The sequence below is a fragment of the Aquarana catesbeiana genome, linkage group LG03 (genome assembly GCF_042186555.1).
Source record: "Aquarana catesbeiana isolate 2022-GZ linkage group LG03, ASM4218655v1, whole genome shotgun sequence".
Classification (NCBI taxonomy): domain Eukaryota; kingdom Metazoa; phylum Chordata; class Amphibia; order Anura; family Ranidae; genus Aquarana; species Aquarana catesbeiana.
Window position 1 is genome coordinate 13,180,958 of NC_133326.1, and position 21,572 is coordinate 13,202,529.

General features: G+C 44.2%; 1 protein-coding gene across 2 annotated transcripts in view; it reads left to right on the forward strand.

The window, feature by feature from the left end:
- Nucleotides 1–16,986, forward strand: part of AAGAB (alpha and gamma adaptin binding protein) — a 40,856-nt gene extending 23,870 nt beyond the window's left edge. Inside the window, exons 6-10 of one of the 2 annotated variants that reach the window (XM_073618289.1) lie at nt 1,069–1,145; nt 4,054–4,153; nt 11,630–11,758; nt 15,099–15,148; nt 16,496–16,986. In XM_073618289.1, coding sequence (XP_073474390.1) covers nt 1,069–1,145; nt 4,054–4,153; nt 11,630–11,758; nt 15,099–15,148; nt 16,496–16,573 — 434 coding nt within the window. In that variant the 3' untranslated portion in view covers nt 16,574–16,986. The remainder of the gene's footprint in view (nt 1–1,068; nt 1,146–4,053; nt 4,154–11,629; nt 11,759–15,098; nt 15,149–16,495) is intronic. The other variant, XM_073618290.1, reaches the window with a different exon arrangement.
- Nucleotides 16,987–21,572: the final 4,586 nt, after the last annotated feature.

Consider the following 21,572-nt stretch of genomic DNA (forward strand, 5'->3'; position numbering starts at 1 on the left):
AATAGGATTGGTCCCAGCACAGAACCCTGGGGGACCCCACTACCCACCCCTGACCATTCTGAGTACTCCCCATATATCACCACCCTCTGAACACGCCCTTGTAGCCAGTTTTCAATCCATGTACTCACCCTATGGTCCATGCCAACGCACCTTATTTTGTACAGTAAACGTTTATGGGGAACTGTGTCAAATGCTTTTGCAAAATCCAGATACACCACGTCTACGGGCCTTCCTTTATCTAGATGGCAACTCACCTCCTCATAGAAGGTTAATAGATTGGTTTGGCAATTCCCTTCTGTTTGAAGGGACATTGGTCCCGAAGAGGAAGAGCCTCATATGTGCCCACCAGTACCGCCTGCGAGTGCCACCTGCCAGTGCCACGAATCGGTGCCCACAGTACGTAATTGCCAGTAATCAGTGCCATCTATCAGTGCCCACAAGTGCCACCTATCAATACCCACCAGTGGTGCCAATTAGCGCCACCTAGCAGTGCTGCCTATCAGTGTCACCTACCAGTGCCGATCAGTGCCCATCACTGCCACCCATCAGTGCCCATCAGTTCCAGCTATCAGTGCCACCTATTAGTGCCCTTCAGTGCCACCTATCAATGCCCTTCAGTGCCGCCCATTAGTGCCACCTATCAGTGCCACCTTATCAGTGCCCATCAGTGCAGCCTATCAGTGTACATCCATGAAGGAGAAAAACTACCTGTTTGCAAAATTTATTTATCAAAATATAAAACGATTTTGTATTTTTATTTTTTTTTAAATTCACTTTTTAAAATTTTTTAAACAAAAAATAAAAAACCCAGAGGTGATCAAATACCACCAAAAGAAAGCTCTATTTGTGGGAAAAAAATGATAAAAATTTCATTTGGGTACCGCGCTGTATGACCGCGTAATTGTCATTCAAAGAGTGACAGCGCTAAAAGCTGAAAATTGGTCTGGGCAGGAGGGGGGTTTAGGTGCCCGGTAAGAAAGGTGGTTAAGGATTGTTCTTGTGTTTGCCATACATGCACATTGCTTGCTGACATCCTGAGTTGGTAAATCATGTCCTATGTATTTCCAGAACAGTCCTTTGGGATCTTCGGCTCCTTGGCAGCAGTGAATCTCAGCACAGAGAGCAGCGGAGATCCGCAGGATAACGTGAGTGGGTGTCTTCATTATATCAGAGGATACTAATGGCAGCGCTTCGTACCGAGGGCTGATCCACGCCGGATGCATTGTTGTGTGTATTGAACCCCTTTCTAGAGCAGGGAAACGTGGCTTGAAAAGTCAGTGGAAATGGGGTCCTTTAGAAATTCCCCACCAATCATATCACAGATACCATAACTATCCGCTCTGCTCTGAGAAATCCCTAAAATAATGAAGGGAATTTACCAAGATTGGACCAGCTGTGCCTGGCAACAAATCGGCTGCTAGCTTTCATTTTCAAAGCTTAAACTGGTTGTAAATCCTTCCATATCCCCAGTGATGTGACTGGCCTCAGGTGATACACAGAGAGGAAAGAAATTCTCCTACAGCACCTCACAAAAGTCAGTACACCCCTCACATTTTTTGTAAATATTTTATTATATCTTTTCATGTGATGACACTGAAGAAATGACACTTTGCTACAATGTATCACTGGTGTCAGTGGGAGGATTAGTGCCCCATCATTGGTGTCAGTTGGAGGAATAGTGCCCCATCATTGGTGTCAGTTGGAGGAATAGTGCCCCATCGTTGGTGTCAGTGGGAGGAATAGTGCCCCATCGTTGGTGTCAGTTGGAGGAATAGTGCCCCATCATTGGTGTCAGTGGGAGGAATAGTGCCTTGTATCAGTGAAAGGAACAGTGCCCCAAGGGCCTGATAAAGGCAGGCAAAGGGCTGTGTCCAGCCAGTGGGTCGCAGTTTGGTGCCCACTGCTCTATTCTATAAGGCCCCTTGCACAAGGCTCCATCTAGACCAGGGATATGCAATTATCGGACCTCCAGCTGTTGCAGAACTACAAATCCCATGAGGCATAGCAAGACTCTGACAGCCACAAGCATGACACCCAGAGGCAGAGGCATTGTGGGACTTGTAGTTTTGTAGCTGGAGGTCCGCTAATTGCATATCCGTGATCTGGATGCTGTGTGCCTGGGAAGGACGGATTCAGTGTCTATAGATGGCTGCGGCTAGACGGGGCTGAAATCTTTACAACCCACATTAAGGAACAAAGGTCTTTTGCATCGACTGTCCTATCTAGCAAAGCACTGATGACAGATTGTCCGCAGTATGGACACTCCAGCCTCAGTGCTGCCCCCATGTGATGGGTTCCTGTAACTGACCGGTACATAAATCTGTCACCTGCACTGACACTTGTCCTGCGATGGATATCCAAACAGTTTGTCCATCCTTCCACTCTTTCTAAGTTTCAGAGATTATGTTCTGGCAACAACAGTATCCCATAAATGAATTCCTTAGTTATCTCACACACATTTATTTATATGCAGGACAAGATGCCCAGCAGATGTGGTGATGTTTGGGGACAAACGTATGATCCCTCCGGGGGTTGCTTCCAGTAATCCCCTTTTATTGACCTTGTTTAAACTGTAAAAACTTCAGTGTCAGTGAGCAGCTGTCTGTCATCCTAGCTTATGGATAAAACCGCACAGACACCAAATCCGGCAAAGGGTTGGCAGTTTAAAAACAGCTGACATAATTTTGTTTAGAAATACGCTATATTACCAAAAGTATTGGGACGCCTGCCTTTACACGCACATGAACTTTAATGACATCCCAGTCTTAGTCCGTAGGGTTCAATATTGAGTTGGCTCCGCCCTTTGCAGCTATAACATCTTCAACTCTTCTGGGAAGGCTGTCCACAAGGTTTAGGAGTGTGTCTATGGGAATGTTTGACCATTCTACCAGAAGTGCATTTTTGAGGTCAGGCACTGATGTGGACGAGAAGGCCCAGCTCGCAGTCTCCGCTCTAATTCTAAGCTCCACGCTAAGACAGCAGCGAGGCCACTGGCTCCCGCTGCTGTCAATCAAAGTCAGTCAGCCAATGAGGAGAGAAAGTGGGCGGCCCAGGTCGGGCCGCAGCTCCGTGTCTGAATGTACACACGGAGCTGTGACTCGGCTTGGGTGCCCCGATAGCAAGCTGCTTGCTGTGGGGGGCACTCAACAGGAGGGAGGGGCCAGGAGCACAGAAGAGGGACCCGAGAAGAGGAGGATCGGGGCTGCTCTGTGCAAAACCATTACACAGAGGAGGGAAGTATAACATGTTTGCTATTTTTAAAGAAAAAAAAGAAGAAAAACAAGACTTTAGTATCACTTTAATTGAAGAAGCTGAAGTTAGAAGCTGATTGGCTACCACAGCACCGCTGCTCCAGATTTTGCACTCTCCAGTTTTGGTAAATCAACCCCATAGTATTCTATTACACATTCATCTATATAAGAAAAATACCAATAAATATGCAGATATGTAACTGCCAATAATTATATATATTTTTTGTTATTTTTTTTAAAAAAAAGCTTTTTTTGTCCATATTTCTCTTATGGGTCATAAGAGTGCATTTACTTGTGCTCTCCTGTGACCCAGAGTCAGCAGACAGTGGACTTTAGCCCATTGTCGGCTGATATCACAGAGCCACTTCAGGCTCTGAAAGGAGCCTAAAAAGTATGTCGGGATGGGTTCAGATGCCGATTAGCATGCTGCTGAGAGCCTAAGCTGGCTGCTCCCGCCCTCTCCACAGCCCGGTGCTCCAGTGAGCGCTGGAGGGGCAGAGCAGAGAGTGGTGGCTGAGAAGTCACTGCTCTCTGCTCAGAGCTGACTCGTAAGCGAGCGATCAGTGGTCATGTGATCAGTGGTCATGTGATCGCTCCGTTTTAAGGCTTAGTGTCAGCGGGGGAGAGCTGCAGCATCACAGTGAGGCTACAGCATAGAGGTGAGTATGGATCTTTCTTGGGGTTTGTTTTGTTTTTATTTATTTTTTTAGTACCTCACACTGTTTTAATAGATAATAGTAGCTTATTCCTACAAATTAGCCATGTCTGTGGAATTGAGACAATGCCTTTATCTGTCTCTCAGGTCTCTGTGTCCAGTGGGGAGGCTGCAGTACATCCTGCTGATCCAGGACGAGGTGGAGATTCTGGAAGTCATTGCGATTCTCAGATTGAATCTGTTGTGGGTGAGTGTTGGTGCTGTAAACTATATCCAGTGCCTGATATATCTGTGGCCTGCCTTACTATATCCAGTGCCTGATATATCTGTGGCCTGCCGTACTGTATCCAGTGCCTGCTATGATATCTGTGGCCTGCCGTACTGTATCCAGTGCCTGCTATGATATCTGTGGCCTGCCGTACTGTATCCAGTGCCTGCTATGATATCTGTGGCCTGCCTTACTGTATCCAGTGCCTGCTATGATATCTGTGGCCTGCCTTACTGTATCCAGTGCCTGATATGATATCTGTGGCCTGCCGTACTGTATCCAGTGCCTGCTATGATATCTGTGGCCTGCCTTACTGTATCCAGTGCCTGATATGATATCTGTGGCCTGCCTTACTGTATCCAGTGCCTGATATGATATCTGTGGCCTGCCTTACTGTATACAGTGCCTGATATGATATCTGTGGCCTGCCTTACTGTATCCAGTGCCTGATATGATATCTGTGGCCTGCCTTACTGTATCCAGTGCCTGATATGATATCTGTGGCCTGCCTTACTGTATCCAGTGCCTGATATATCTGTGGCCTGCCTTACTGTATCCAGTGCCTGATATGATATCTGTGGCCTGCATTACTGTATCCAGTGCCTGATATGATATATGTGTGGTCTGCCTTACTGTATCCAGTGATTGATATCATATCTGTGGCCTGCCTTACTATATCCAGTGCCTGATATATCTGTGGCCTGCCTTACTATATCCAGTGCCTGATATATCTGTGGTCTGCCTTACTATATCCAGTGCCTGATATATCTGCGTCCTACCCTACTGCTCTCAACATGGAGAAAAAAAAATACTGTCCTTTAGCAAAGCCATTCTCGTTGGTGGACATTCAGGGTACATAACTCTGTATCTAGTCATTATCTGTAGAAAATTTTCAGACACATGTCCATGTCAGTTCTTGCTTGTTCCGGGTCTGTAGGAGCGCCTGTATTTTGTTATTGAAGGGTGCCATTTAAAGGCACTATAGACCATTCTACCTCCACTTTGTTTTGTTTTTTTACCTGCTTAACATGTACATTGATCATGGTGTCATTTGTTGCCCTGTACACAAAGCCTGTAGTAGAGTAAATCTTCACATTCCAGTGTCAGAAGTTTCTGTTTGTGTACATGAGGCATGCAGCATGGCACTGCACAGGTTAATGCATGACTTCTGTCTGTAGTCTAAGAACTGACACTTCCTGTGAAAAAACTACATATCCCACAATCCCTGGGGCTCTCGGCCTAGTGCTCTGCAGGTGAGATCCGCATAGTACTTGGGTCTAAATGAGGCACAAGCAGGCAGAGCAATGAAGAGAAAAGATGTGTTTTCATCACAATAGTTCTCCCACAGTTGTGAAGCAACACGGAGCTAATGGTGAGGCTTGGGTTGGATGCTGTGTAACCTGGAACAAGAAGTTGCCGGTCCCTTTAATGAATAAGGACAGGCTAGGAGAATAAATACATGGACATGGGGGGATCGATCAACCATGACACTACAAACTGCAACCACAACATGTGAACCAATCATTTACAAGGTAAAGACCACAAACGCCACAGGGAATAGAAATATACAAATACTGAGATAAAACAAGAAAAACATGCAAGTGTACAATGCCTTTAGTACTTATCACTATTATTATCATTTAAAATTCATTTAAAAATATACATTTTATTATTATTAACAGATAGCATTTTTTAACCACTTGAGCTCTGGAAGGTTTTACCCCCTTCTTGACCAGGGCATTTTTTGCTATTCAGCACTGCACTACTTTAAGTGGTAATTGCCCGCTCATGCAATGCTGTACACAGATGACGTTTTTATCACTTTTTTTCACACAAATAGAGCTTTCTTTTGGTGGTATTTGATCACTATTGGATTTTTTTTATCATTTGCGATATTAATTAAAGAACGAAAATTTTGAAAAAAAAACTATATTTTCTACTTTCTGTTATACAGTGCATCTGGAAAGTATTCACAGTGCTTCACTTTTTCCACATTTTGTTATGTTACAGCCTTATTCCAAAATGGATTAAATTAATTATTTTCCTCAAAATTCTACAAACAATCCCCCACAATGACAACGTGACAGAAGTTTGTTTGAAATATTTGCAAATTTATTAAAAATAAAAAAAGGAAAGAAATCCCATGTATATAAGTATTCACAGCCTTTGCCATGACACTCAAAATTGAGTTTAGGTACATCCTGTTTCCACTGATCATCCTTGAGATGTTTCTACAACCTAATTGGAGTCCACCTGTGGTCAATTCAGTTGATTGGACATGATTTGGAAAGGCACACACTTGTCTATATAAAGGTCCCACAGGTAACAGTGCATGTCAGAGCACAAACCAAGCCATGAAGTCCAAGGAATTGTCTGTAGACCTCCGAGACAGGATTGTATGGAGGCACAGATCTGGGGAAGGGAACAGAAAGATTTCTGCAGCATTGAAGGTCCCAATGAGCACAGTGGCCTCCATATATGGAAGAAGTTTGGAATCACCAGGACTCTTCCTAGAGTCGGCAGCCCGGCCAAACTGAGCGATCGGGGGAGAAGAGCCTTAGTCAGGGAGGTGACCAAGAACCCGATGGTCACTCTGACAGAGCTCCAGTGTTTCTCTGTGGAGAGAGGAGAACCTTCCAGAAGAACAACCATCTCTGCAGCACTCCACCAATGAGGCCTGTATGGTAGAGTGGCCAGACTGAAGCCACTCAGTAAAAGGCACATGACAGCCCACCTGGAGTTTGCCAAAAGGCACCTGAAGGACTCTCAGACCATGAGGAACAAAATTCTCTGGTCTGATGAAACAAAGATTGAATTCTTTGGCCTGAATGGCAAGCGCCATGTCTGGAGGAAACCAGGCACCCCTCATCACCTGGCCAATATCATCCCTACAGTGAAGCATGGTGGTGGCAGCGTCATACTGTGGGGGATGTTTTTTAGTGGCAGGAACTGGGAGACTAGTCAGGATCGAGGGAAAGATGAATGCAGCATTGTACAGAGACATCCTTGATGGAAACCTGCTGCAGAGCACTCCGCACCTCCGACTGGGGCAGAGGTTCATCTTCCAACAGGACAACGACCCTAAGATAACCAAGGAGTGACTATGGGACAACTCTGTGAATGTCTTTGAGTGGCCCAGCCAAAAACTTGAACTTGATTGAACATCTCTGGAGAGATCTGAAAATGGCTGTGCACCGATGCTCCCCATCCAACCTGATGGAGCTTGAGAGGTCCTGCAAAGAAGAACGGGAGAAACTGCCCAAAAATAGGTGTGCCAAGCTTGTAGCATCATACTCAAAAAGACCTGAGGCTGTAATTGGTGCCAAAGGTGCTTCACCAAAGTATTGAGCAAAGGCTGTGATACTTATGTACATGGGATTTTTTAATTTTTTTTTATTATTGATAATAAATTTGCAAAGATTTTAAACAAACTCTTTTCACGTTGTCATTATGGGGGATTGTAGAATTTTGAGGAAAATAATGAATTTAATCCATTTTGGAATAAGGCTGTAACATGACAAAATGAAAAAAAGTGAAGCGCTGTGAATACTTTCCGGATGCACTGTAAAACATATCCAATAAAAAAATAGAATTTCTTCATATAGTTAGGCCATCTGCTACATGTCTTTGGCAAAAAAAAAATCCCAATAAGTGTATATTAATTGGTTTCTTGTTCAAATGTTTTATTGGAGTATGTAAAATACAGCTCAAATTATTGTGCAGAAAAAGAGAGAGGTTACAAGATAACAAAACGTAGGCAGTAAACAAACGTCTTCTGTTATAGAACAGCAAATATATAGTAAACCTCAGATATGCAAATGAAGTAAAAAAAGGCGAGGCCTTGAAATAACTCAAGTAAAAAGAGCTGCCCCAGTAGAAGTCTGACGACGAAACGTGCGTAGGGCGGGTTACGAACGTCTTGCAGCACCTCTAACAAAGGGAATTCGCTAACTTTTGCCATGCTTGATTTGTTCATTTGAAATGTTTTAGAAGCAATTCTATAAGGACACTAGGCAATACATTCACTACAAAGAAGAAAATATCTTTTTGTCTCCATAAGGGCAGCGCCATACTACTCCTGCTTTTTTACCATTTTCTAATATTTTCCACTTAGGTGGTATTGTATTGTTTTTAACACTTGCCACCTAGATGATATTGTATCCATATCCACAACTACTTTATTACCTAATTTAAAGGGCACTATGCATCTTTGTTGAACAATTGGAGCACCAGTTGTTGTATTTTCATTTTTAATAGAAATACTCACCACCAGTTACAGTTTTATTCAACTTTTGAACACATACAGGTTTTAGAAGCAATTCTATAAGGACACTAGGCAATACATTCACTACACAGAAGAAAACATTTTTTTTTTTTGTCTCCATAAGGGCAGCGCCATACTACTCCTGCTTTTTTACCAAAAAGAGCTGCCAGCACCAAAAGTCTGCAATCCAAAACCCAAAATCATAAAATAAAAGATGGGTGCAGCACTATTACAAATGATATTCCCAATAGTATAAATAACCGAGAAGAAAAATAATTAAATCAACATACTGAAATGGTGAAAAGCAGTCTGAAAATAAAAACTAAGGTGGAGTTCCAACTCCAAAAATTAAAATGACTGTAAACAAATAAATGAAAAACTGTGAATATTAAATCATCAATAATGTGCTAAAAAAAAAGATAGATAAAACGCTCCAAAGTACACATGAGGTAATAGAGCATACATGTAAAAGAATGCATTCATAATATACATTAAAGAAGTGGTAGGTAAATTTAATCTCAAAACCATGCATGAAAACATTCTAAAATTGCAAAACAAAAACAAAGTCCCAAAATGTGAAAGGCTGAATGCAGCCCCAATATTCTTCTGATAAAAAGATTGACCAGTGAATATTCAAACAAATAAGCAAAAAAGATTGTGAAATAGGATCCCTCATCCAAAGAAGCTGAACACCCGAAGTAATTTTTTTTTGTAATCTCCTTACCGACTGAAAAGACCAATGAAGTGGTCTCAACAAGCCCAGGGAATTCGGTCTCCCAAAAAAACCTATAAGGATATCTGTTTGTGTGATGACTCAGATCGGCTCCTAAATGGTGGAACTGCGGCGGTCCGGATGGGACAGTGACTCGGTCCGCATCTGACCCACGGTCTGCCATTAACTGTAGTGATGCCTTTTTTTTTACCATCTATTAGCTATGGGAACAGGATGCGGAAGAAGGGGTTATAGCAAAGGTCCACTTTTATCCTTAATTCCTCCAAAAAATCTCCAGTTTCCTCAAGCCATCAACCAGGATCTGGTCAGAAACCCAACGAAGAAAAGACATGAGGTCCTTTTTATGTCAAATAGATGTTAAGATGCCATAAACTAGAACCCCTCTCTCTGAACCCCTGCCCGGCTCACCCTCTCTCTGAATGCCGGGCAGAGAGAGGGGATGTGTGTGTTTGTGTGTGTGTGTGTAAAAAAAAAAAAAAAAAAAAAAAATATATATATATATAACAACAATAAATAAATAATTAAGTATGTATATATATATGTGTGTGTGTGTGTATGTGTGTGTATATATGTATATATATATATATATATATATATATATATATATATATATATATATATATATATATATATATATATACACACACACACACACACACACACACACACACACACACACATATATACATTTTTGCAACTAAGATGCTACACTGTAATGAGGGCGATCAGCAACGAATAGTGTGGCGGGCAATCTGGTGTCAGCAAGCACTGGGAGGTACAGGGATAACACTATACACAGTTTACACAGTTACTGCACTAATGACACTGGCTGGGAAGGGGTTAACATCTAGGGGTGATCAAAGGGTTAATTGTGTTCCTAACAATGTGTGTTGCTTTTACTTAACTATCTGGCTGTTTTTTCTCTCTGCTTTGCAGGAAAAAGAAACAGCCAGATTGCTGTTCACAGTACACAGAGTTCTGTGTTTTTGTAAACATAGAACTCTGTGTGTGTGATTGGCCACAACTGATAAGCTGACTTGATATCATTGGCTGAAATCAGCTGCCAAACTTGTGCTGTGTCCAATCGCAGAGCTCGGAAAGGAAGGCCGTGACGTACCAGTATGCCCACTCACAGTACAACTATTGTGGACGGCAAGCTGTTAAAGAGAATCTTTTAACTACCTGGCATCCGCGCTATAGCCGAATGACGGCTACAGCACGGACCTACATTCCCGGGAGGCCGTCATATGACGTCCTCCCCTGTGCACGCTCCCTGCGCGCGCCCTGCGCGTTGTGATCACCGAGTCACTGAGACTCGGCTGATCACCGATCTGTGTAAGGGGCCGGTCCCGGCCCCTTACCATGTGATCAGCTGTCAGCCAATGACAGCTGATCACATGATGTAAACAAAAGATCGGTAATCGTTTTTTTTTTTTTTACTCACGCTGACAGCGCGAGTAGAAAAAAAAGCCGATCACCGGATCGGATGTGAGGGACATCGGTCCCCAAGTGGAAGAGGCACATCTGCCTCATCAGTGCCCAATAAAAGTGCCACCTAACAGTGCCCACAAGTGCCACCTATCAATGCCCACAAGTACCACCTATCAATGCCCACCTGTAGTGCCAATCAGTGCCACCTGCCAGTGCTGCCCATCACTGCCACCCATCAGTGCCCATCACTGCCGCCTATCAGTGTCCATCACTGCCGCCTCATCAGCGTACATCAACGAAGGAGAAAAATTACCCGTTTAAAAATTTTTATAACAAAATATAAAAAAATAAACTTTTTTAAAAAAAAAAAATCATTTTTTTACATTTTTTTAATAAAAAGTAAAAACCGCAGAGGTGATCAAATACCACCAAAAGAAAGCTCTATTTGTGGTGAAAAAATGATAAAAATTTCATTTGGGTACAGTGTAGTATGACCGCGCAATTGTCATTCAAAGTGCGTCAGCGCCGAAAGCTGAAAATTGGTCTGGATAGGAGGGGGGTTTAAGTGCCCTGTAAGCAAGTGGTTAAAAAAAAAAAAAAATACTATCTGGGAAAAAAAAAATTGAAATTTGACTATAATCTTAAAAATTTACCCAAAAAACTGTACTTTTTTTTTTTTTTATATGAATAAAAAAAAAAAAATAACAAAATAACCCCAAGCCTATAATCAACTTGCTTGGATTATGAATCCTGCTCCAGACAGGTACATGAATCTGTCACCTGCACCATTTGTTCTGTGGGGGAGTGAAAATCCATTTAGGAACCCCAAAGAATATTCTTTTACATCTCACCCGAGTCACACAGCTGAGTTGGTAATGCAGAATGTGCTCCCTGAATTTATTTATTTCATGTAAATACATTTTGATAAAGCAGAATAAAGATATATTTTGATAAGTTTTTACTTTGAATAATGTGATGATAAATGTTTGGAGAATGACTTTATTGACTAAAGAATATTTTCTGTCAGACCCGATGCTGGACCTCGATATCCGAGAACTTGCCAGTCTCACCTCGGGAGAGGGCGACCTGGAAAATTTTGGCCGGCTTTTCTCCAAACTTCAAGAGATGAAGGGTAAAAAAAAAAACTTCTTTGGAGGTGAAAATCCCTGTTTTTGTGGAGAAGATACATATGATTGTAGTCATTGTGTTACACTCTCTGGACTAATGTTAGGCAAACCGACACAAGACCTGACCAGGAGCTCATATTCTTGCTGAAATTTAGACCCGACACATCAAATTTTTTATTTATTTATTTATTTTTTTCTTCCTTCTTTTCTTGTGGCCTTTTAACAAGTCTGAGGGTCTAAATTTAATAAGGTCACAATACGTTTTATGACTCGTGATTATGCTTATTTTTACACTTTTACAGGTTGTTTAAAATTTAGCTTGGAAATAAAAATTTTAGGTTTTGTAACTGGTAAGTTGAATCCTAAAGAAATGCTGTGGCAGCATTTCAGGAATGTAAGCGTGGCCCTCAGCAGTACTAATCCCTTCTTGGGTTTCCTATTTAGATTTAGTCTATGTTTCCATCTAGTGCGACTTGTCATTCAACTTGGGACTGCAAAAGTCGCATGACAAGTCGTACCCCATGATTTTCCAATGAGTACTGTTCATATCTGTGCGACTTCAAAGTAGTCCCTGCACTACTTTGGTCCCACTTTGATGCCACTTTAGGTCCATAGACCTCAAGAATACAAAGGCATTGCTTCAAGTTGCGGCAAAAAATTGCGGCAAAATGGCGCAACTTTCAGGTCGCAATAGTGGAAACCGAGGCTTGGGCTCCATTTACACTTGTGCGAATTATCATGCAGCAAGTTGCATGACAAGCCATTCCCCGTGTTTTCCAATGATAACCATTTATATGTGCACAACCTTAAAGTTGCAGGAATTTCAGAGTAGTTCATGCACTACTTTGGTCTGATTTTCATGCAACTTGAGGGCCATAGAACTCAATGTTAGCCCTCAAAAGTTGCATGAAAGCCGTACCTGAATGTTATACAATGCAACAGTTGTCCATTATCACTGGTCAAAGCCAAAGTCGTATACAAGTTGCACCTCTCCAAAGTCGCATCAAAGTTGCACTCCAAAGTCGTCACAACTTTGGAGTTGTACAAGTGTGAATCGAACCTTAAAATGTATGTTACCAAAAAAAAAATATATATATAGATATATATAGATATCTATATAGATATAGATATCTATATATGGAGCAAACAACCGTTTCATCCTTAACAACCATGACTCCTCTTCCTAAAGGGCCTAGTATGGATTGGGGAGGGCACGCTGTTGTGTTTTTTTTGTTTTTTTTAATGCTGGCACTTTTTGTTTACATTCTGCTGTCAGCGGGGTATCCCGCTGACAGCAGATGAGTCATGGTTGTTAATAATGCAGCGGCTGCCCACTCCTTAACAGCCAGCTATTTACTGGTTGTTAGGGTAAATAACATTTAAATTGGTTGTAAACTCTTCCATATACCCAATGAAGGGACTATCCCCAGGTGATGTACAGAGATTAAACAATTCCTCCTACATAAGTTGTACCTGTTTTATCTGCCATCTTCTCCTCTCTACAGCCATTTAAAGTGCAGAATTTACACAGGATCTCTCAGCACTGCAGGGGGTGGGGAGCTGAAGTTGCACTCAATAAGACAAGCTCTTATGCCGCGTACACACGATCGGAAATTCGGCCAGCAAAAGACCGATGAGAGCTTTTGGTCGGAAAATGCGACTGTAGGTACGCTCCATCGGACTTTTGCTGGCCGAATTCCAGCCAGCAAAAGACTGAGAGCAGGTTCTCAATTTTTCGGTCGGAAAAAGTTCCAACCTGAAAATGAGATCGTCTGTAGCAATTCCGACGCGCAAAATTCCTACGCATGCTCAGAATCAATTCAACACGTGCTCGGAAGCATTGAACTTCATTTTCCCGGCTCGTCATAGTGTTGTATGTCACCGCGTTTTTGACGGTCAAAATTTCAGCGAACTTTTGGGTGGCCATGTGTATGCAAGGCAAGCTTGAGCGGAATTCCGTCGGAAAAGCCATCATATCTTATTCCAACCAAAATCCCGATCGTGTGTATGTGGCATTAGAAGTAATTGGAGGGAAGGGACACCCCCCTCTTCACACAGCACACTGGAACAGTGCTGAGGCTGTCAATCACAGACTATGTCCTCCCTTGTCACCTTTTTTTCTTTTGATGTCAGGAAAACTCATCAGAAGTGGTTCATGCAGATAGAAGAGGAAGCAAACAGCAGACAGAAATTACACTTAGTGCTCTGGACTGAGACAAGTACACACACTATAGAAGGATATACTTTGTTCATATTTCATGTCGGAGGTTTACAAACACTTTAAAGCTGAACTCTGGGGAACTAAAAAAAAAACTACCTTTGCACTGCAACCCCCCACTGTGAGAGTTAAATGTTTGGTTCTGAGAGCCTCACTACTGCAGGTTCTCCTATCTGTGACCGTCTTCTGAATCTTTTGTGCAGCGATACCCCATCCTCTCTGTCTCTGAACTTCCAGAAATCTTCTGTGCAGGGATACCCAGTCCTCTTCCTGTCTCTGAACTTCCAGAAATCCTTCTGTGCAGGAATACCCCGTCCTCTTCCTGTCTCTGTACTTACAGCGCTGCAACAGATTCATGTTCAGGCAGAACAGCAGTACAGATCCAACAGGGAAATGCCCCTCCCTGCCCTCTCTTCCATTGAGAAAAGTTCTTTCATTGATTACACTGCCTGTAACATGATCTGTGAATGGAGGAGGGTCTGACCAGTCAGAGGATGCTCTCCCCCATTCACAGATTGTGCTACAAGCAGTGCAATCAATGAAAGGATTTTTCTTAATGAAGGAGGAACCTGTAATGCTGTTCTGCCGGCAGACCCGAAGCTGTTGACCACTGCAGCACCAGACAGGAAGAGGACAGGGCATGCTTGTACAACATGGGGCAAATCTTCAGTACAGGTAAGTGATGTGACTAAAGCTGTAGGGAGCTTTAATGCAGAAATGTAGAGGTTTCCACATGTAGCCACACTTATTTATAGTCTAGTGATCTTGAGCTTGGAGTGTTGAATATGCCAATATCAACTTCCAGCTCCAAGGACAGAGCTCCAACAATAATGCTGGAAGTTGTGATTTGCGTACCTGCCATTGTATATGAGGTTGTTCATACATGTAACAAGTGTGTATGGGCAACATAACATGAATGATGACGGGACACGTGGGACATTTTATAACTTTCGGTCAGCTTTCAACCACAGCAACCTGCTGTTCAGTTTTATTTATTTCCCAGTTTCTTGCTACCAAATGATCATGATTGGGATGGAAATAGATACGAAAATATACCGGGCATTGCATTGGTTTCAGTTCATTTCCAATGCATATTTGATCGCTTGAAAGTGGGATTGTTGTGCTTCATCTTTGTTTTCTGGTCTTCACAGATAAAGCCGCGACATTGCCGCACGAACAAAGAAAATTGCACGCAGAAAAGGTAATCCAGTGTCTTTAAGTGCATGTGTAATATTTTCAATCATTGTTTGGGGATAGTTCTATAAGGGATCATCCTGATAAGAATTTTATTGATTTTTAATGTTATGTGTGTGTGTGTGTGTATGTATGTGTGTGTGTGTATGTGTATATATGTATGTGTGTGTGTTTGTATATATGTGTGTGTGTATGTATATATATATATATATATATATATGTGTGTGTGTGTGTGTGTGTGTATGTATGTGTATGTGTGTGTGTGTGTGTGTGTGTGTGTGTATGTATGTGTATATATATGTGTGTGTACACACATGGGGGCAGCCGTATCTGCTCATATCCTACTCAGCTTTTAGCTTTGCACATAAGCTACATAATTGCATTGTACTGATCATGATGTGAGTCGGCTGACCCCCTGGGGTTGATTTTACTAAATGAGTAGAAGCTGTTCATCTATCAAAGTGAATATTGGTAAATAAGGTAAAGCTGTGTTTGCTTTAAAGTGTTCATAAAGCTCATTCTCTGCATTAAGGTAAAAAACATTCTGTGCTATGGGATCCCCCCTCTGCCCCCTCCTTCAGGCACCCTCATAAATAAGACCCGGGGTTGAAGTGTTGGGTTCATTCAGGCGTCCTGATAAATGAAACCCGGGGTTGTATGGTTGGGTTCATTCAGGCACCCTCATAAATGAGAGGCAGGGTTGTATTGTTGGGTTCATTGATAAATAAGACCTGGGGTTGTATTGTTGGGTTCATTCAGGCACCCTCATAAATGAAACCCGGGGTTGAAGTGTTGGGTTCATTCAGGCGTCCTGATAAATGAAACCCGGGGTTGTATGGTTGGGTTCATTCAGGCACCCTCATAAATGAGAGGCAGGGTTGTATTGTTAGGTTCATTGATAAATGAGACCCAGGGTTGTCTGGTTGGGTTCATTCAGGCACCCTGATAAATGAAACCCGGAGTTGTATTGTTGGGTTCATTGATAAATAAGACCCGGGGTTGTATTGTTGCGTTCATTGATAAATAAGACCTGGGGCTGTATTGTTGGGTTCATTCAGGCACCCTCATAAATGAAACCCGGGGTTGTCTGGTTGGGTTCATTCAGACACCTTGATAACTGAAACCCGGGGTTGTATTGTTGGGTTCATTGATAAATAAGACCCGGGGTTGTATTGTTGGGTTCATTGATATATAAGATCTGGGTTGTATTGTTGGGTTCATTCAGGCACCCTCATAAATGAAATCCGGGGTTGGTCCGGGATGAAGAAGCATAGGGGGAGGTGTCATGATTTTCCTATGCTGGGAGTTGTGTCTTAAAAACGCATTTTATATCTTAATGCTTTTTCTTTTTTAGGTTGCCAAAGCTTTCTGGATGGCCATTGGTGGAGATCGTGATGAAATTGAAGGCATTTCCTCGGATGACGAGAACTGATGGCTGTGAGCATAGCAGGGCTGGTTTTCTTTATACTGGAGTTCTATTGTAGCTGTTATCTTTAAAGACCAACCAGATTTCTCCTTCTATTTCCTTCTATATCTCCTTCTATTTTCTCACCCAGTGATGGAATTAGTGAAGGTTTCTGATTGGTTGATAAATGCAGCAACTCCCAGGTTTTTTTTAAATCGGCCTTACGGTATTAACACTAGTTTACTTGCATCACTTACTTTTGGATACTAGAGTCGCGTTCTGCTGCTGTGTCTACAGTTACCCGACGTCCTTCAACTACATTTGGTCCTTACTGCCAGCACGTGTCTAGTGCTCTCCATACGTGGGTTAGATATCATAATAATTGTGTATTTATTAGAAGGCAACAAATATTAATAAACTGTTTTATATTCATTACACCACCTGGGAGCTCATTGATTTGATTGAAAGATATGTTGAAATGGTGCAATGTTTATTTTGGCACCCGGTGAATATGAATTCACCTAACCTTGCCTTCCTTTGGCAGTCTTCATTATTCACAGAACACATTGATGTGCCTGCCTGGTGCTGGAGGGTTCTCCAGAACATCATTAGGCCAGGAGGAGTGCAAGAAGAAAGGTGAGGATCTTCACATCTGCAATCGCACGTAACATCCAGCCTAATGCAGGATACCCTCATTACCATCCTCTAGACCCAGGGGTCGCCAAACTTTATAACCATAGGAGCAGGTTACTGTCCTCCAGACTTTAGGGGGGCGGAACCTGGCCAGTGGGAGTGAATAATGCCCTATTTTTGGTATTAGGAAAAATAGTGTCCCATCCTTGGTATCAGTGGGAGGAATAGTGCCCCATCGTTGGTATCAGTGGGAAGAATAGTGCCCTATCGTTGGTGTCACTGGGAGATATAGTGCCCCATCATTGGTGGCAGGAATAGTGTCCCATCATTGGTGTCACTGGGAGATATAGTGCCCCATCATTGGTGTCAGTGGCAGGAATAGTGTCCCATTATTGGTGTCAGTGGGAGGAATAGTGCCCCATCATTGGTGTCAGTGGCAGGAATAGAGTCCCATCATTGGTGTCAGTGGGAAGAATCGTGCCCTATCGTTGGTGTCAGTGGGAGATATAGTGCCCCATCATTGGTATCAGTGGGAAGAATAGTGCCCCATCATTGGTGTCAGTGGGAGGAATAGTGCTCCATCGTTGGTGTCAGTGGGAGGAATAGTGCCCCATCGTTGGTGTCAGTGGGAGGAATAGTGCCCCATCATTGGTGTCAGTGGGAGGAATAGTGCCCCATCATTGGTGTCAGTGGGAGGAATAGTGCCCCATCATTGGTGTCAGTGGGAGGAATAGTGCCCCATCATTGGTATCAGTGGGAGGAATAGTGCCCCATCATTTGGTGTCAGTGGGAGGGATTATGTCTCATTGTTAATATCAGTGGAAGGAATAGGCCTAAAGGTCTGGATAAAGACAAGCAATGAGCCGCATCTGGCCCCTGGGCCACAGTTTTGAGACCCCCTGCTCTAGACCAGCAGAACCATTCCCCTTGCAGAGTCAACCCCTCATGACCAGGCCATTTTTTGCTATTCAGCACTGCGGTACTGGTAATTGTGCGGTCATGCAACACTGTACACCGATGAAATTTATATAATTTTATTCACACAAATAGAGTTTTCTTTTGGTAGTATTTGCTCTCCACTGGGGTTTTTATTTTTTGTTATATAAACAAAAAAATACAGAATTTTGGAAAAAAGCCAATTAAAAAAAAAAAAAATCTTTATAAAACTGAAAAACAAAGCTTGTACTCACCCGATCCTTTTGTTCCATCAGAAAATGGAACTCCCCACTGGTCCAGAGGTGGACTGTCCCTGGTCTATGGAGCCTGCTCTGGGCTTGATGATGTCAGGAACAGTCCACAATTCAAAACCACTGGAGCGTGGGGGGTGCCAGACCGGTCTTGTTCCGGGAGGATCAGAGGATTGGGTAAGTATATCATCTTTCTCCTCTCCCCTAGACAAAATATTTTTCTTTTTGTCCGGAGTTGGGCTTTAGGCTCTTCCCGACCGTGCTATAGCCGAATGACTGCTACAGCACAGTCGCACATTTCTATTGACGTCCTCCCGTGATCGCGCTTCCTGCACACCCGGGTAGGGATCTGTGGTCAGCTGTGTCCTTCAGACACAGCTGATCACAGATCGGGGTAAAGAGCCAATCACTGTGGCTCTTTACCATGTGATCAGCTGTGTCCAATCACAGCTGATCGCAGTGTAAACAGGATTTGCCGGTCATCAGAAATCCTCTCCTCACGCGAGAGCCAGTAAGTGGCAATCCACACAGGGGACACTTGGCATAATCAGTGCCCTAACAGTGGCCATCAGCAATGCCCCTCTGTGCCGCCTCACCTGCTTCCCCTCAGTGCCGCCTCAACTGCTTCCCCTCGGCGCCGCCTCACCTGCTTCCCCTCGGTGCCGCCTCACCTGCTTCCCCTCGGCGCCGCCTCACCTGCTTCCCCTCGGCGCCGCCTCACCTGCTTCCCCTCGGCGCCGCCTCACCTGCTTCCCCTCGGCGCCGCCTCACCTGCTTCCCCTCGGCGCCGCCTCACCTGCTTCCCCTCGGCGCCGCCTCACCTTCTTCCCCTCGGCGCCGCCTCACCTGCTTCCCCTCGGCGCCGCCTCACCTGCTTCCCCTCGGCGCCGCCTCACCTGCTTCCCCTCGGCGCCGCCTCACCTGCTTCCCCTCGGCGCCGCCTCACCTGCTTCCCCTCGGCGCCGCCTCACCTGCTTCCCCTCGGCGCCGCCTCACCTTCTTCCCCTCGGCGCCGCCTCACCTTCTTCCCCTCGGCGCCGCCTCACCTTCTTCCCCTCGGCGCCGCCTCACCTGCTTCCCCTCGGCGCCGCCTCACCTGCTTCCCCTCGGCGCCGCCTCACCTGCTTCCCCTCGGCGCCGCCTCACCTGCTTCCCCTCGGCGCCGCTTCACCTGCGCCCCTCAGCCCTGCCTCATCTGTGCCCCATCTGCGCCCCTCAGTGCAGCCCCATCTGCGCCCCTCAGTGCAGCCTCATCTGCGCCCCTCAGTGCAGCCTCATCTGCGCCCCTCAGTGCAGCCTCGCCTGCGTCCACCAGCGCAAATCAGTGAGAGGCATTACTTATTTATAAAAATTTTTAAAAGAAACTAGGAAAAAAACTTTTTTTTTTTTATTTTTGGACTTTTCGTTTTTTTTGCAAAAAATAAAAAACCTCAGTGGTGATTAAATACCACCAAAAGAAAGCTGTATCCAGGTACAGTGTTGCGGGACTGTGAAATTTTCATTCAAAGTGCGACAGCGCTGAAAGCTGAAAATTGGCCTGGACAGGAAGGGGGGGTGGAAGTGGTCGGTAGGGAAATGGTTAACTATATGTACTTCGGGTTCTGCATTTACTTGAAAACAGCCCCATATAAGTCGCCCCCAGCCCCCCCCCCCCCCCCCGGTCAATACAATGGCATTTTAGATGCAGCTGGCTGCAACTATATATGAGGAATCTGCTAAAACTTCTGCGTAGGATGTTAACTTTTAAAAAATGGTTATTAAAAAAAAGTGTTAGGAAGAATATATGAGATCTGTTATAATAAAGGAAAACTCTTGCCAATTATATCTCCATAAATTGAATCTGTTATCTATTACTCCAAAAAATGAGCTATTGGAAAGAATGATATCACCGCTGTGTATTTCATTAGTAAATCCTCGGAGATCGGCGCTCTTTATTTATGGGCCTGTGTCTCCCCTTCCACCTCACAGCCATCAGCGTTCCGATAATCCCTTCCCGGGGAAGGATCCCAACATTTTCCACAATCGCGCTCCCAGTTTGGGGGTCTTGTTTTATTTTACAGTGTTACTCATGCTATGATGTCACTGGAAACGGGGAACATTTACTGATGATGAAGACGGCTTCCAGCGCGATGTGCCTCCGTGTACTCCTGGCATGTGTGCGGCTCCGAATTCAGCACTTTTATGACTCTGGGCTTGGACGCGGGACATGGAAAAAATGAAACCACAAGCATTAAAGGGTGAATTGTGAGAGAGGCGTGTTGGCCACGATGGGGAATTGTAATCATGCAAATCTCCCCTTCAATGAATGAGTAACCGTCTTCTGAATTCTGTAAACATAGACGAGAGCTGTGCTGTGAAATGCGTGGTATTGGGCATGATGAACGTAAACCACTCAACCACACTGAAATTGGAGCATGCTTCTTCATAGAAAATTAAAGGAGCAATGTAAACTGCATCATATCACAGGCTTCAACTGTAACACACATTGAAAGACCTACCTGGCTCAGTAATACCTACCACTCAAAAGATCCCCTGCCTATTTGTACCCTCGTTCAGCAGATCTCCTGCTCAGTAGTGCCCCCAGCTTTTCTGATTCCCCCAGCTCTGCAGATCTCCTTCTCAGTAGTAGCTGTGATTCCCCCAGCTCTACAGATCTGCTCAGTAGTGCCCCCAGCTTTTCTGATTCCCCCAGCTCTGCAGATCTCCTGCTCAGTAGTAGCCCCCAGCTTTTCTGATTCCCCCAGCTCTGCAGATCTCCTGCTCAGTAGTAGCTCTGATTCCCCCAGCTCTACAGATCTGCTCAGTAGTGCCCCCAGCTTTTCTGATTCCCCCAGCTCTGCAGATCTCCTGCTCAGTAGAAGCCCCCCAGCTTTTCTGATTCCCCCAGCTCTGCAGATCTCCTTCTCAGTAGTGCCCCCAGCTTTTCTGATTCCCCCAGCTCTGAAGATCTCCTGGTCAGTAGTGCCCCAAGCTTTTCTGATTCCCCCAGCTCTGCAGATCTCCTGCTCAGTAGTAGCCCCCAGCTTTTCTGATTCCCCCAGCTCTGCAGATCTCCTGCTCAGTAGTAGCCCCCAGCTTTTCTGATTCCCCCAGCTCTGAAGATCTCCTGGTCAGTAGTGCCCCCAGCTTTTCTCATTCCCCCAGCTCTGCAGATCTCTTGCTCAATAGTAGCCCCCAGCTTTTCTGGGTCTGACACCTCTAAATCT